This window comes from Miscanthus floridulus, chromosome 16 (genome assembly GCF_019320115.1).
Source record: "Miscanthus floridulus cultivar M001 chromosome 16, ASM1932011v1, whole genome shotgun sequence".
In the NCBI taxonomy this organism is placed as follows: Eukaryota; Viridiplantae; Streptophyta; class Magnoliopsida; order Poales; family Poaceae; genus Miscanthus; species Miscanthus floridulus.
Window position 1 is genome coordinate 56,548,911 of NC_089595.1, and position 17,066 is coordinate 56,565,976.

Here is a 17,066-nt window from a genome sequence, read left to right on the forward strand (position 1 = left end):
AGTTAGGCTAACTGGTTGGGCCGCGCTCGTTGTCTAATTAGGCCGCCGGCCTCCTCTGTGGGCCGCACGTGCCGCGCGTCGTGTCTGGGCCGCGCCTGGTCGGTACTCGGTAGGCCGCGCGCACGCCTGTGGGCCGTTCGCGCCGCCTGCCAGCGCCAGAGCCGCGCGTGCTCCTTCGGGCCAGATCGGTTCGCCGGTCATGGGCCGCAGTACTCCTTTCGTTTTTCCAAGGAATTAATGAAGATTTCATAATATAAATTCTGAGCCGATTTTGTTACTTCAATATAAAATTATTTAGGAGTCTAAAAATTATGAAACTAATTTTGTTAAGTTTCTAAAATCATGATCCATCTGTCAGTATATTTTGTTCATATAGTTTAATAATATTCTTGAAAGCTATATAATTAATTTGAGATACTTAATATTGGAAAAATATAAACTTGTAGGAATTTCTGTGATAGATCGGTGATGGTGTTGACTCTGAAAATTTTACAGTAAATTACTAATATTATTTGCTGCTCACTGTAAATTTTGTAGCTCCATAATAATTAGTTTGCTAGATAGATAATGTTGCCCTATTTCAAATAGGATTAAATTGATAGAATGGGATAACGAAACAACTTGGGTTTATATAACTAAAATAATTATTGAGAAATAACGTCTTATTCAACAACATGGATATATAACCTAAGTACGGTCGTCGTTAGGACTAGCTCGTTAACTTGAGAGGCATAAATCGTATTTTTACGAGTTAGGATTGTAGTCAATTAATTACGTCTTTATATTGCATCGTATTGCATATCATAATAGGGACGTCGTTGGATCATGGAGTCATCGAGAGTTGCTAGAGAATGGTACTTTTGGAGATTATGTCGCCATGATGGAAAGCTAACTGCTGATTAAATCTTACCTAGGCAAGCCATAGTGCATAACCCCTACTTTTCTACACTTTAAATTATATTTGTGCGTTAAGTTTTAAGGAGTTGAATGAAACCCACTTGCATATAAATCTTTATCCTATGAGTCTTATTAGTATGATAGGATCGCGTAGAATGCTATGCTACAGGACTCCGGTAGAAGTCGAGTGATTATCTATCACTCGCGAGATATAGGGAAATATATTACTGTATTATTATCACTTGAAAAATATAAATGGTGGAAATAAAAAATGGTGACCGGGCAGGGATATGATTTAGGTATTGGTGAGTGTAAGAGGTTATGTCACCACGGCCGCGGGGCATAGCTTGGTTACACTGCTTTCCCTGTCTGTGTCGGTTAAGGACCGGCCGTTGCATAAGACGCTAGACAAGTCATAGACTTATTATCCCGAGTATATACTTAGGTATGGGCGCTTGGAAGACTTGTTACTCTCTTGTCATGGGTTCTGGCTCTTTTCGGACTAACTTTCATGGTGGTTTTTGGGTTAGGAGGTCCTTGCACCACACTGAGTCCGGGACTCAGGGGCGGGGGCTTGGAGTCCTAGTTTGGATGGGGACATGGACCCCGTGACAGGAGGGTAGTGGGTTGGTCCTGCTTATGCTTGGGGTACAAGCAGAGCGTGTGTTTTCGGGATACCTAGCTGGGGGCATTGATTCACGAATCGCCGGCGTTCCGGTACGACTTGTCTTAACTCTAGCACCGTAGTAAGAATTGGAAGATGAAAGATGACAAAAGGAAATATGATTGCTTACCATCTGCTTGAAAGTTGTACGGGTGCTTACATAGAATGGTTAGTTAATAAACTAATGCACTGCTAATAAAAATTGAATATAAGGACGCACATTTAGTAATGCTTCCTGCAGATGCAATAAACCCATAAGCCAGATAGCCTTGCATATTCTTGGAGTCTTTTCTTTTCTCCTGTCCGGCAAGTCTTGCTGAATACAATTGAGTACTTAGGGTTTTATTTCCCCCTGTTGCAGGTGACGGGTGGATGCTAGAGCTGACTTTGTGTGTGGATTCTTCCTGGTGGGCTAAGAGAGGATTTCATTTACGCTGCCATCATAGTTTTTATTTATAACTCTTACTAAATATTTTTATAAATGAAAGTTTTAATTTGTTGTCCTAGTTCACATATCAATGCTTCATCATACCATGAATAGATAATTATTTCCACTGTAATGCTTCATCATACCATGAATAGATAATTATTTCCGCTGTAATTCTGATCATATGTTTATATTCCGCTGTTACATTAAATTGTTCATAACTCTGATAATATGATTACATTCCGCTGTTATAATAATAAATATTATACTCTGATATTGTATTAAAAGTGATGTAAGAAATGGTTAAGAATGTTGTAAGATTTATTCTCTCATTTGTGATCCTGATGGAAAAATGTGGATTTTCGGGTTCTCCTTTGGGGTGTGCCCGACGAAACCGAGTAATTTGGTGTTCTCCCTTGGGTGCTTAGTGTCTAATGAAAGTCGAGCACTTCTGGAAGGTATTGGATTAGACGGTTCTGCCATAATTTTCTACCCCAATACATATGGATTGGGATAGATGGATTATTAAAAATTGCGGTTATCCATCTAATCTCTAAGGTATCCTATACAACTACATATATTGGCCATTTCCAATAGAAATTTTCTATGCTGCTAAGCAGCTGTGCTTTTATGAAGGGAAGCCACGCAAAGCAATGATAAGAATGCATCCGCCAACAAAACAAAAAAAACTTGAAATAAAAGCCAAGGGAAAGATGGCACGTATAGACGGTGGCAGAAACAGTATTTTTTTTGACTGCAGAAACAGTATGTTGATGTAGAATTGTATATATAGTTCAAAAAGACCCGTATCTTAGTTTCATCCTTGTAGCTGTTGATTGGTGTCTCCCTTGTCCTGCTGCAATGATAGCAATATCCAACTATCATCCACTGAGCTTCAAAAGCCAAAGATTACGTGCCTAACAATCGTCCAATAGTTATGATGGGCGGAGACGGTACTGATAACAGCTGGTGTTCCTTTTCTTCGTTTTTCCTTCGATGGGCAGCTTGTTTAAATTACTAGCTAAAGGAACAAACCAAAAAGGTTGGGTCCCTCTTAACAGTGGTTGGTAAGCAGTGGGTGGTGGCATTTGGATTATCCTAATCCTCCCTTGAGGACATGAAGTGACAGTGACTGGCTCCATGGCTATTTAAAGCCCCTTCTTCCTCGGTGCATTGCAAGTGTATGGGAGGGAGATCATTGGAAGGGTGAAAGAAATGGAATATGAAGAGGAGCTGTCATCATCTTCCTCCTCCTTGGGTTACCTGATGCAGTGTAGGATCTGCCATGAGGAAGAGGACGAAGGGCGCGTGACCATGGAGTCTCCTTGTGGATGCTCCGGCTCTCTCAAGGTACATAGGAACTAACACACATCATTCAATTCTACATATATGTCTTAAATATTTCTTGGTCTTGGTTTCTTGAGGCAATTTCTTACTTGAAACTACTGCCGATGGTGTTTTGACATTGGTATGCTAATGTAACGTGAAACCGTGCGTATGCAAAATGCATGCAGTATGCTCACAGGGGATGTGTGCAGAGATGGTGTGATGAGAAGGGGAGTACCCTCTGTGAGATTTGCCTTCAGGTTGGTTAATTTGCTTGCACATTGTTTCTTGTTTCTTGTTACTTGTTCGTAATTCGTATCGTATATGTGTCTTGTTAATTACTGTACTACTATCAATGAAACGCTGCTTTTCTTGGGGGTGGCTAGAAAGTTGTAGTTAGTGGGAAAGGTGTCACCTAAGCTCACTTTCCTTGTTTATGGACTGCAATTAAGGGTTGACATGTACATGGTTCGTGAAACCTAAGCAAGAGATATTTCTTTGAGGGTGAACAAAGTAGGTCTACCTTTCAACCGTAAGCAAGTGCAACGTGGTGTAAAATATTAGCTATGTTGTGCCGCCCCATCATATCTTCAGCAATGACATGTGCATTGCCCCCTCAACTGCAGTGGATGCCGGTCGTGATCAATACATCATCAGGGTGGGATCTATTGGGTGCTTAGCCTTTGGGATCAGTCGTTTCGAGCCGGCCTAATACGCCGTGTAATGTCAATAGACCTGAGGTTGTGTCTCAGTTTGGCTTAGAGCCTTGATTTTGGCGGGCACATCTATACGCCAGAACTGTAAAACGTCTTTGCTTTTGATAATACAAAAGTGGGGGAAACCCTTTCTTCTAAAAAAAAAGAGAAAACATTCTATTCATCCTTTTGATCTATGCTATATCTTCTAAAAGGAAAGGAAAGGCAAGGAAAGGAAAGGAAAATTGATGTTTATTTTTTTCTGCTTCCAGAATTTCGAGCCAGGCTACACAATGCCTCCAAAGAAAACTCCGGTGGTTGAAACGGTGGTCACTATCAGGTAGTTCGCTCTACACAGTACACACGCACACATTCTTGCCTCTATCTACACAATCTATTGCATTGTCCAATCAGGTCACAGACTGATGGTGGATTAATAAAAAAAAACATATACTGTATGTCCTAGCTGATTATATTTAAGCTTATCTGGCCAGTGTCATGCAACTAAGGCCTCGTTTAGATGCGAAATTTTTTGACTTTTGGCTACTGTAGCACTTTCGTTTGTATTTGACAAAAATTATCCAATTATGGACTATTTAGGCTTAAAAGATTCGTCTCGCCAATTGCGGACAAACTGTACAATTAGTTATTCTTTTTACCTACATTTAATGCTTCATGCATGTGCCACAAGATTTGATGTGACGAAGAATCTTGAAAAATTTTGGATTTTGGGTGGGATCTAAACAGGGCCTAACTGCCATGTCCTCCAGCAGCAGTAGCAGAGATGCCCGCCCTTCAACGGAAACATACAGATCATTAGGTAGCACATTGTTTTCGAACAACACAGAGTCATTCAAACCGCGACAAAAGCGATTAGGCTGCTAACAACTGGAGGTTGATGAGATCTGATCCATGCATGTCACCATTAAACATTTATTTAAAATGGCCAGACAGCTACATACCTCATGCCAAGGCAAAGCATGCATATATTTTGCATCCAGGTACCAGAGTGTGGAGCACCCACCATCTAAGATCCGGCAGCAACACACATCTAAGCAAAAGCAAATTGCTAGGCAGCACTAGTAAGATTTGCTGTTTGGAAACTGACGCTTTCTCGCCGGCCTCAACGAATCCATCGACATTTGGGAGTACACCAAATTTGCATAGAAGATACGTCGAATAGACGTTTTCATAGAGCTTATGCAGCAATTATATATGCATAATGCTGGTATATATGCGCTTATATGACTAGCAATGTGATAGCTACTGGAAATACCGTCTTCATTGCCACAATGAACAGAAAAGACAGCTGCACTCAACGGTATGCATGATGACCTGTGATTGAGCTGTGCTGTTGCATGGGCGAGAAGAGTGGTCCTGTCAAAAGCGTGTGTCCAAAACCAAATCACAGACACAGTGTCAATACACATCCACCTAGCACCTCCAGCTAATACTCCGGCCACTTGGTGTCCTCAACCACAATACATAACATTAACTCATTGCATCTTCACGCAGCTATGCATTGCAGCCACTAGATTCACCATTTGTCAAAGAGCACCAGTTACCGGAAACCTAGTTATTAGTGGTGACCAAGGAGAATTTTTCGTCCAGAAACTTCAGACCAAAATTTGAATTTGAGAATGTTGACTAACCATCCATTCTTTAAAAAAAGATCATTAAACTGCAAAAGTTTCAGAAAGATTGCAAAGAAAAATTAAAATATAAAATGCATTCAAGTGGGCCTATATACTTTCTGTAATGGGAGTCCGGTCAAATTGGCAACCATCTAAATTTTGTCAGTAAATGGAACTCTTCTGCCAACTGATCGTGTAGTGAACATGAGGGCATGCAATCTTTGGAATCTCCTGTGGGCTTGATTGACGGTGAAGATTACAGCAGGTTCTCCTACACCGCAGATCAATGCGCCACATGGTGTCAGTCGATGGCGATCACGGTATAAAGTGTTCGAAGTCATGCAGCCAATTGAACTAACCTTCCTTCAGGACAAGTCCTGATCCATGCTGTCCTATGGATTCTGACTGCTGCAATCCTGTGCAGTTCACCATTATGCTGTTGGCATGGCATCTGGTTGCAGTGATGACGGTTGAAGCAGCAGATCACTGCGCGTTCAGTCTCCTGACAGTGAGTTCACTATTGGCATGGCCCAGCAGAAAAGAAGAGAGAGTAAAGTAACCTGATTTGATGGAGTAAAAGCTGAGGTTATGTTTCTTTGCAGATGTACTTACTTCGTGCTGCTGGTATCCTGCTGCCGCTCTACGTTGTTATGCGACTGATTTGCATCGTCCAGAGTGGTCAGAGGCAGTATCGTTTGCAGCTGCTGGAGGTTAGTCCTGACTCCTGTTCACTGATTTCTTGAGGGCACAGATTATAGTCGAATCAAAACATGCTGAGCTTTCTCCTCTTTTTTTTTTCTCTATATTTCTACAGGACCAAAGAAGAAATGCATCAACTATATGAATTATATGCGTGCCCCCAGAGGAGGACCAGCTAGTAATTAATATTCATTAAGCCAATGAATTTAAATGAATCTTATGGAAGGTTGTACAAATGTAAATTATGTATTACTGGGGAAATTTTCAAACAAAACATCATTTGTAAACTTTCAGTACACATACAGTTGGTGCAGTGAAAAACATCAGCATTTTATTCCTGCTTTCCCAAACGTTCATTATGCTGCTAGGGAATGTTCAAACAGAACATTATTTCGTACCTTCAATAAGAATATAAGGTTACACTTATTTGCTTTTGGTTTTCCTCCATAAAAGAAAGCTCAAATAAGGAGAAGATAAAATGGGATCAAGTCAACACATTCATATTTATCAATTTTTTTCACGGTTGATGGTGGTGGTATCAAGGAGATGATTTTAATCTATCAAGTCCAGAATTTAGAGGGAAATTTCAGTATCAAAATCCTCAGGTAACCTCAAGAAAGGAAGGAAAAAAAACATAACTAACAGAGTACTGTGCTTCATCATTTATCATCCTGTAACTCTTTTCCCATTACCTGGGTTGATAGAGTTTTTGAAGTTGTGTGACCTTCTCTTGGATTTGACTTTGCAACCTGAAGTAGATAATGCTCGTATATGGCAATTCTCTAGTTCAGGAGTGTATTATGCTAAATCTGCATATGAGGGATTTTTTATTGGGGTTGTACAGTTTGGGCCTTGGGAAAGAATCTTGAAGACCTGGGCACCAGGCAAATGCAAGTTCTTCATGTGGTTAGTGGCACACAATAGGTGCTGGACTGCAGACCGTCTTGCTAAAAGAGGTCCGCCCCATCCTGAACGCTGCCCGTTCTGTGATCAAGCTGAGGAAACAATTGAACACCTATTGATCTCATGTGTCTTCTCCCGGCAAGTATATATGGTAAACATTTTACATAAGGTCGGCCTGCAGGACCTCTCCCCCTAGCCTGATGACAACTCCTTTGATGCATGGTGGGCAAGAACTAATTCTGGGGTTGATGACTAGACTAAAAAAGGTCTCAATTCCATCATCATTATGGGAGCTTGGTCCATTTGGAATCATCGCAATCGCTGTGTGTTTGATGGGATTCAACCAAGCCTAAATAGTGTTATGGTTTTAGTAAAAGATGAGTTTCTCCTGTGGAGTTTGGCCGGAGCTCGAGGAATATCCAATCTCCTTGCTCTAGAGCCAGCCAATATGTGAGTTCCTCTCTAGTGGTCTTGGGTCAAGTTTGAAATTTGAGAGAGGTAAAATATTAGATGTAAAAAGGTGTGTGTAGGTGTGTGGCTGTATGGGGCTTTTTAACCCACTCGTGTTCGAGAAAAAAAACCTGTAACTCTTTTCCACTGGCAAGTGGCAACTGGAGAAACTAAAGCAAGATAACAATGAAAATGGCACTTGTACATAACACCTCAAATAAAAAAAATGATGTGTCAATCAGTGACACAGGAACAAACAATTTATTGCTATCTCGCTTGTACTTTCGACATAGAGTCTCTGTTAGAAAATCATGCATCCAGGTTGTCAGATAATTTTTTTTTACATAAAAATTAGGACAATACATGAATCCAGGTTAGGTTTCACATGCCTTATGTATTTATTCACGTGAAATACACTAAATAGTGAAGATTGGACATAAATAGTGCAGTCTGTACAAGGACCACAGAAGTACTAAAGAAAGTGAAGAACTCAATGCCCAGCAGATGCAGTTCAGCAGCAAAGATTTGAACCAAATGAACAGTCAGATCTTGCGCAAAATTCAGGCCCAGAATCATGCCATTCTCATTGCTTTCAGTTTTATCCTACCAATCTAGTGATCCAGACAGATTAATCCCGAAGCAATAGAAAATAAGATCTGCAGACTGCAGCTATCAGAATTAACTAGGAGCAGGGATTGGAATATAGAAAATTGAGCTCACCAAACATAATAAGCATACCAAAGTCACAAAATGGTGAAGCAGTGCCCAGAGTCACGGGAGCTAACAAACTCAATAGTAGATATTTGTTAGCCTCATACCAACCGAGTGCCAAGCTGGAAACACTCACCACATGGTAGACCAAAAGATTTGCATGTGCCGTGATATATTTATTAAGGTTTGTTGTCTTGTACCCTTGTTTAAATCTAGTTACAGGAATACCGAGTATAAGAAGACAGAACAACATTTCAAGAATGTGCAATATGATGGAACTGAAAGTTTGGAGGGAAGAAAGATTATTAACATGTAAGTGATCTCCACAATATGCACTGTAGAGATCAATAGAGAACAGCATAATGCATAATGCAGATGTAATGCTCAAAGGACCAACAAATGTCAAAGAACCACAGCAACAGAGCTCCATCAAAATCACAAGGTAAGTAGAATGCAACTGTGTAACATTTTGTTAACAGAAAAGCGTGTCCACAAAGGAGGGCAGTGCATAAACTTTACAGCCTGTGAATAGCTGCAAAAACTCCACTCAGACCACGAAAGAAGATCAATATTATAGTCAAACTTTTCCCAACTCTAGGCATTTGAATATTTGATAATGATGGTGTTTTCTTTGTCATGGCATGAAAAAAGAAACATAGAAATAACTCAGGTAACTAATTTAATCAAAGAAACAAACAATCCTAAACAATAAGGAGCTATATCATATTACCATGTGAATAACAAGTTTTTCTTAACACGATGTGATAAATGCATTGATCTCAAAAGTCAAAACAATGAGTGGATAATAAAATAGATTTTGTAAGTCACAGGTGCTAGTTAAAGAGCAATATGCTTTAGGTGTGTCTTGAAGAATGTTAAAAGGCATCAAACATAATTAAGCACATGGTAGGCCCTGTACCTTGAACAAAATTTTGAATGTCAGGTCACAATACAGCCTGCTCGCTTGGTCGCATTTGACTTATAAGCCATGGCTTATTAGCCAACGAACAGTATTTTTCTCTCACACCAAACCAGCCAACGGTACTTTCAGCCATGGCTTATAAGCCAAACCAGCCCAAACGAATAGGGCATATATTAAAGTTGACCTGAAAAGATGAAACAAGATCTATAGTTCAAATTGTCTGGTACTTTCTTAATAGATTGCTAAATACCACATGTCAAATAATGAGTGGTACAGAAGCATTTCGAAGCTAGAATTAGTAGGTGAAAGAACAGTAACCTTAAGTGCCTTGAAGAATGTTAAAAGGTATCAGCTATAATTAAATATTCAGTGCTCTCTATCTGGCGTTCGAGAAAAAAAATTTAGAATTTTTTGACTGGTGTTCGAGAAAAAAAGAAGACTTTTTTTAATAGTCAGGTCAAAATTATATACTAAAGCTTGATCTGGAAGGATAACACAAGATCTGTAATTCATATTGCTTGATACCTAAGAATGTTTCTGCATTGCTGTGGGTCAGCCTTACCAATCTAATATAATATCCCGACCAGACCAAGCATGCCACATCTTTAACACTACCAACAGTTTAATGTCAGTGCAAGGTCTATACCAGCCTCAAATTGTTGATACAGAAATCTCTGACAGTTCCACACAGCACAAAAGATCAAAGATAATGTCCTTGGGTCCTTCACTTTGCATAAACTAAGATCAACAGTTCTGAATGACACACAAGAGCTGGTTTTGACTCATGAGCTGTACTGTACTACATGAAAGTGATCGTATGGTAAGCATCAAAGGAGATGAAAATGACCTTGTTAGAACAGAGCTAACTTTTGTATAAGGGCTTGATGACAATGTGAAAGGAACTTAGTTATCCAACACAGCATACATGAAAGTTTGCACAGGTTGACATCTGCTACAACATATTATAGGTGAAAGAAACTTGTACTGCTTTGAAGCAACTGATATTGTAGAAAGAAGCCATTTTGAATGACCTAATGCAACTCTATATGGAACTGATGCTACAAACACACTTCGAAGTACCTATTTATCCAATTCTCTGTAGAATTTCTAGGCCATGTTTAGATTGCAAAAAATATTAACCTGATGAATAGTAGCACTTTCGTCTTATTTGGTAAATATTGTCCAATCGTGGACCAACTAAGCTCAAAAGATTCATCTCGTGATTTCCAACTAAACTGTGCAATTAGTTATTTTTTTTACCTACATTTAATACTCCATGCAAGCGGCTAAAAATTGATGTGATGGAGAGAGAGTAAAAAAACTTGGAATTTAGAGGTGATCTAAACAAGGCCCTAGTGAATATGCATCTCAGACAGCAGAAGAAATTAGTCATTGTTCAGCAATGGCAAATTTGCTTTAGGGTGTATCTGGAAATACATATATTCAGCATAAGCCTAGTGGCCGTTCAATGCTTCATTTTAACATTAAAGAGAATATAAACATGCTTGCTGGAATCAAGTAGTGGATTTAATTTCCAGCTAGCTCTAAGCTATGAGCATACAAGTCAGCAATATAAAAACACACAACAACAACAACAACAACAACATAGCCTTTCAGTCCAAACAAGTTGGGGTAGGCTAGAGTTGAAACCTACCAAGAGCCCCAAGTCACGGTTCAGGCAGCAATATAAAAACACAAGCATCTAAAACTGCCCTAACGAGAAATATGACAGCTACAACATAAATTGACTCAACATTCTCGGTCCGAGCATATTCAAGAAAAACATTGTCAGCCCAACGAATATTAAGGCATGTACTCTTCAATGGCACATTACCATACAATGGCAAGGGCAAAAAAAGGTAGCAGCTCTCCTTAATCAAATTTCAAGCACCATGACAGCATGCCACATTCCTGCTGGCAGTGTGGTAATCTCAGAACATTCTATTACCAATCTGATTAGGTACAGTTCTCTTGACCCGACTCTTCATTCTATCTGCCCACTGAAAGAACACATTAGATACATCACATTTCCCTGCAAATTTCACTTTCTGAGCCAGCTCATACAATATATCTGGTTTCCCAGCCTTAGAGAAATCTGCAGCAAACTTATTATAGTCTATCTGTGGAGCCTTCATCCCTTTATTAATCATCTCCTCAATACATTTATATGCCTCCTCTGGCCTGCCATGTCGTATATGCCCATTAATGAACACTGTGTAAGAGTTAACATCAGGACAAATACCCCTCCGGTGCATCTCCTCCCACACTGCACAACCCATTGCATAGTTCCTATCACCAAGGAAATATGACTTCATCATCATGTTGTAAGTATGGATTGTGGGCTCAAGTCCTTTCTTGATCATCTTCTTGTATATCCTTGCAGCATCGTCTGGCATTTTCCTATTTGTTAGCAGCTTAATCAGTGCATTGTAAGTCCGAGCATCAGGGGGGCATCCCTTCTGTGTCATCTCCTCCAACACAGCAGTCACTCTGTCCATTCGCTTTGCATTCCCATATCCAACAAGCAAACATGTATAGGTAGCAACATCTGGTTGGCATCTGGCCTCCTGCATCTCCTCAAAGCACTCCATTGCCATGTCCATCTTCCCCCGCTTACAATGGTCGCGGATTAACATTGTGTAAGTCCACACATTTGGTGGAGGCCCCTTTGCCTTCATCAGCTCAAACATCTTCAAGGCCTCAGGTCGCCTCTGCCCACGCAGCAACCCCTCAATCATTGTGTTGTGGACGACAACATCTGGCTTCATTCCCTTCTCCAGCATCTCATTCCAAACCCGCCCAGCCTCAACCAGATTCCTCGCATTGCACCATGCCAGCATCAGTGCAGTATAAGAGCGCAGGTCTGGATAGTACTGGCCATGCATTTTGTCAAACACCTGCCTGGCCTCCCTGCCCAATCCCTCATTGGCTAAAGCAACCAGCAAGCAATTGAATGACTCCACCCCATCATCAAAACCGTTCTTTCTCATCAACTCGAACACGCCGACCGCATTCTTGATCTCACCAGCAGCAGCGAAGGACTTAATGGCAACCTTGAAGGCGTCCATGGACAGGGCCCCCGCCTTCCCCATCTCTTGGATCATCGCAACCATCGACTCGAACTGCCTCGTCTTGCCTAAGACGTGTAACATCTTGCAGTAGGTAATGGTGGTGTGGGTGAAGCCGCCGGACGCGGTGGCCCACCTGAAGAAGCGGTAGGACGGCCTGTGTGCGTGCTTGAAGCGGTGGAGCACAGCGAGCACGACCGCCTCGCAGAGCGGAGGCGAAAGCGCGGATAGCGCCGCCTCCAGGTTCGCGTCCGCGCCGGCGGCGACGATGTCCGCGATGGCCGCGCAGACGCGGCCCACGACCTCTGGGTTGCTCGTCGCCGCCTCCTCCTGCTCCGACGCACCCCCGTCTTCGTCGGAGGCAGCCGAGGTGGAGAGGAACCTTCCGGCCGCGAAGCCCCAGAGCACGTCGTAAGCTCCACATGCCGGTGTCGCGTGGAGAGGGGAACACGTAAGGGATCGGGATCTCGTCGGCAGCAGAGGGAGTGCGCCTCTGGGAAGCAGGACCACGCCAGCGATGCGAGCGGATCCGGAGGTCAGATGTGGTGGGGGCAGCAGTGCGGGGAGATGAGGTGTGCAAGAGAGGTGTGGCAGTAGAGGCGAAAGTGGACAGTGAGTGCGATGGAGATGATGATGAGGGCGAGGAGGACGAACGCCAGGCACGGGCACAGCATAACCGTCGCCGCGGAGGGCTCCCGCGGCGGCGAGTAGAGCGGCGGCGACTTGCTGGTCTCCATGGAGGGCTGCGGCGGCGGTGGCGGCGGTGATGGATGTGAGCTTAACGGCCATGGAGGATGGGAGTGCCGGCTGCGCCGGCCGATTTAGATGATGTCGTTTCCCTTTGTTGTCATCAGGCTTGCTAGGTGCAAACTGTGTTTTGGTTAAAGTGTTAATCTAGTTTATCAAAGTAATTATGAGATAGGTAGTACTACTTCAAGTGATGAAGCAATGGTGAAGATCATGACAATGACGATGGTATGGTGATGGTCAAATGCTTAAACTTAGAAAAGAAGAAAGAGAAAAACAAAATGCTTAAGACAAAGATAAAATTGTAGGAGTCATTTTGTTTTAAGTGATCAAGACACTGAGTGAGTGTGATCACATTTAGTATAGATAGCCGTACTAAGAGTGAAACTCGTATCAAAATGCAGTTATCAAAGTGTCACTAGATGCTCTAATTCATTGCATATGCATTTAGGATCTAGTGAAGTGCTAACACCCTTGAAAACCTTTGTTTAAATATGCTAACACATGTGCATATGGTGATACATGGTTAGCACATTTAAGCAAGGGTGAAAAAGATAGAGTTGAAATGGAGTTGGTCGCAATGATGTTGGCGTCGGTCAACTGACCGGACGCTGGATCACCCAGCGACCGAACGCTGAAGGGCTGCGTCCGATCATGTTGTCAGATGGGACTGTGACTAGGGTTAAGCACCGGACGCTGGTCTGTGTTCGGTCGGCAAAAGACAGTTTTGGGAGCTTACTGGAAACGATCGGACACTGGGGTCTAAGCGTCCGGTCATTTATGCTGGAGCGTCCGATCAGTTAATAGCCGTTGAGATCTGGCGGCTCAGGTTTAACTTAGAATGATACGTGGCTTACATCGGGCGACCGGACGCTGGATCCAGCGTCCGGTCAACTGGACCGGAGCGTCCGGTCACCCCAATCAGTACCCAGTGAAGGGGTACAATGACTCTATTTCGTGGGACTTCTATTTAAGCCCCATGGCCGGTTCTAGCTCACTCTCTTGTACATTTTCATTGACATAGCAACCTTATGAGCTTAGCCAAAGCCCTCCCACTCATCTCCATCATTGATCCATCATCTTTGTAAGATTGGGAGAGAATCCGAGTGCATTGCTTGAGTGATTGCATCTAGAGGCACCTGGTATTCGTGTTGCGCTGTGAATTTCACTTGTTACTCTTAGTGGTTGCCACCACCTAGACGGCTCGGTGCAGCGGTGGAGGATCGGCACGAGTTGGTGATTGTTTGTGGCCGCCTTCGGTGATTGTGAGGGGAGTTGTACCTTCTCCGGCGGAGCGTCGGAAGGTAACTCTAGTAAATTGTTCGTGTCATTGAGTTACCTCACTTGTGGGTAGGTTCTTGTGGTGTCCTATCGTGTGGACGAGGTTTGTGAAACACCTCTTAGCCGCCGAACCACCAAGTATTGATCGACACAACGGGAACGTAGCGTGTTGGCAAGCACGTGAACTTCGGGAGAAAATCGGTTCTCTTGCCCATTCGGTATTCTCCCGGTGATTGGTATATATTCACTTTGTGATTGGTTCATCCCTTTACACATCGGTATAATCACTCTACTCATCCTCTTATATTCTTGCAAACTAGTTGTAGCAAGCTCTTTAGTGTAATTAGAATTGAGAGTTTGCTTTTATATTTAAGTTTGCTTAAGTGAAGCCTTTTAGAGTAGAAAGATTGAGAGCTATTAGTGAGTAGTATCATTATAAATTGTGTATCTAGCTATCATTGTAACTAGAATTGTTGGATAGGTGGCTTGCAACCCTTATAGATCTAGAGCAAATTTGTATTTCGCTATTTGTCATACTAATCAAATTGCTCTAGTTGATTTATAGATTTTTAAATAGGCTATTCACCCACCTCTAGTCATATTAGGACCTTTCAAGTGGTATCAAAGCCGTGGTCACCGTTTGATTGAAGGCTTAACAACCTCGATGTCAAATTATGGCTCAAGTTATGTTCAACCATGTGGGAGGCAAACCACCGTTCTTTGATGGCACATGCTATGATTATTAGAAGAGAAAGATGAGGATGTATCTTGGTTCAATCAATGATCAAGTATGGGAAGTGACCGAGAATGACTATGCTATCATTGATCCCGATGATCCAACCAATTAAGATAAGATCAACAAGCAATGCAATACAATGGCTCTCAACACGATATACAATGCCATTGATTCTAAGGTGTTTGAGCAAATCAAGAATTGTGAAAGAGCAAATGAGGTGTGGAAGAGATTGGAGGAAATATATGAGGGCACACCAGCGGTGAAGAGTGTCAAGCTATATATCCTCAAGGACAAGTTGACAAGTTTCAAGATGAAGGATGAAGAGAGTATTCTGAAGATGTTCCATCGTTTGCAAGTGATTGTCAATGATTTAAAGACATTGGGAGAGAAGATCAAGGATGATGATGTCTCTCATTGGTTCTTGATGTGCTTACCTCTAAGATTTGAGATGTTGAGATTGCTCATCATAAGAGGAGGATTGAAGGAGATTACCCCAATCAAGTACTAGATGATGTCATGAGTCAAGAGACATACTATGTGGAAAGGGAGAGGGATGACAAGAATAACAAGAAGGAAGAAGAAGACAAGAAGAAAAAGAGTATATCATTCAAGGCTAGCTCATCATTATCCAAGAACAAGGGCAAGTCCAAGAAAGAATTATGTGATGATGATGATCTTAGTGATATTGATGATGAAGCTATGACCCTCTTTGTGCGCAAGATGGAAAAATTCATGAAGAAGAAGGGCTATGGTGCAAGAAAGAGAAGAGATCACACCAAGAGCAAAGAGTATGTGAGAAGGTGCTACAATTGCAAGATCCCCAATCATGTTATAGCAAATTGTCCCTACAATAGTGATAATGATGAAGATGAGAAGAAGAAGCACAAGAAAGATAAGAATGAAAAGGAGAAGGAGAAGAGGATGACCTTCCAAAAGAAGAAGAAGGGTGGAGGCTATGTAGTCACTTGGGATAGTGATGGTTCCTCGGATGGTGATAGCTCTAGTGATGATGATAAGAGAGCACTAGCAAGCATCGCCATCAACAAGAAGCTCTCCATCTTCGACACTCCGTCGACATGCCTCATGGCAAAACCTACCAAGATAAAATATGATATGAGTGATGATGATAAATGTGAAAGTAATGCTTGTAGGAGTGATGATGATGATGGTGAGGAATACTCCAAGGAGGAGCTCATGGACATGTGTGAGCAAGTGCATACTTGCTTTGAGATGAAGAGAAAGGAGTGCAAGGAATTGAATAAGAAAGTCAAATTTCTTGAGCAATCCCTTGATGAGCTCAATGCCACTCATGAGAGGATAATGAAAGCCTATGAGAAGCTTGGCAAAGCTCACTCTAAGCTTGAAAAGACTCACTCCTCTCTCATTGAGCAAGTTAAAGTGGAGGAAGCTAAGAAGGAGCAAGTGATCATAACATGTGATGTGGGACTAACATGTGATCTTATTAATGAATCTATTTTTGTTGCTCCCACTAACACTTCTTGTAGCACTACCACTTTCACTTTACCCTTGAGTGATGGTCTCACTTGTAAAAACTCACTAAAAGTGGAAAATGAGACCCTCAAGAAGGAAGTGAATGAGCTCACTCGTGCCTTAGGAAATGCCTATGGTGGAGATGCCCGCTTGCTAAAATGCTTAGGTATCCAAATGTTCTCTCTCAACAAAGAGGAATTAGTCTATACCTCCAAGAAAGGCAAGGCGGCCTTTATCACTCCCAAAGTTAGCTTTGTGAAGGACAATGGTCGATTTTGTAATAGATACAAGCAAGTTGGGCATATAGAGCAAAATTGCAAGACTAACAAGAATAAACTACCTAATGTATCCTCAATCAAATTTGATTCTTGTTACATGCTTTTCAAGGGTGTCAATGGTGTGAAGGCTAAGTTCA

The 17,066-nt window shown here is 41.9% G+C and overlaps 2 protein-coding genes across 3 annotated transcripts; one reads left to right on the top strand and one right to left on the bottom strand.

Annotated features, from left to right (window-relative positions):
- Nucleotides 1-3,178: 3,178 nt before the first annotated feature.
- LOC136511814 (uncharacterized) lies at nt 3,179-8,036 on the top strand. Its single transcript, XM_066505839.1, has 7 exons — nt 3,179-3,338; nt 3,503-3,574; nt 4,282-4,349; nt 5,843-5,963; nt 6,068-6,151; nt 6,246-6,353; nt 6,458-8,036. The coding sequence occupies exons 1-7, from the start codon at nt 3,204-3,206 to the stop codon at nt 6,485-6,487; spliced, it is 618 nt and encodes a 205-aa protein (XP_066361936.1). The 5' UTR covers nt 3,179-3,203; the 3' UTR covers nt 6,488-8,036.
- Nucleotides 5,553-13,224, bottom strand: LOC136511812 (pentatricopeptide repeat-containing protein At3g62470, mitochondrial-like). Of its 2 annotated transcripts, XM_066505837.1 has the most exons (5): nt 11,163-13,224; nt 9,326-9,512; nt 6,256-6,451; nt 6,003-6,160; nt 5,553-5,914 (listed from the first exon to the last, which is right to left on the bottom strand). In XM_066505837.1, the coding sequence occupies exon 1, from the start codon at nt 13,183-13,185 to the stop codon at nt 11,260-11,262; it is 1,926 nt and encodes a 641-aa protein (XP_066361934.1). In that variant the 5' UTR covers nt 13,186-13,224; the 3' UTR covers nt 5,553-5,914; nt 6,003-6,160; nt 6,256-6,451; nt 9,326-9,512; nt 11,163-11,259. The 2 variants fall into 2 exon arrangements, with proteins under 2 accessions (XP_066361934.1, XP_066361935.1); XM_066505838.1 differs by lacking the exons at nt 5,553-5,914; nt 6,003-6,160; nt 6,256-6,451 and adding an exon at nt 8,171-8,618.
- Between the last annotated feature and the right edge of the window lie 3,842 nt (nt 13,225-17,066).

Bases quoted from the DNA above. Each gene is read 5' to 3' on its own strand.
- LOC136511814 (XM_066505839.1), top strand. From the start codon at position 3,204: ATGGAATATGAAGAGGAGCTGTCATCATCTTCCTCCTCCTTGGGTTAC. The intron at 5,964-6,067 runs GTATAAAGTGTT...AATCCTGTGCAG, and splicing joins GTCAGTCGATGGCGATCACG to TTCACCATTATGCTGTTGGC. The intron at 6,152-6,245 runs GTGAGTTCACTA...GTTTCTTTGCAG, and splicing joins GCGCGTTCAGTCTCCTGACA to ATGTACTTACTTCGTGCTGC.
- LOC136511812 (XM_066505837.1), bottom strand. From the start codon at position 13,185: ATGGCCGTTAAGCTCACATCCATCACCGCCGCCACCGCCGCCGCAGCC.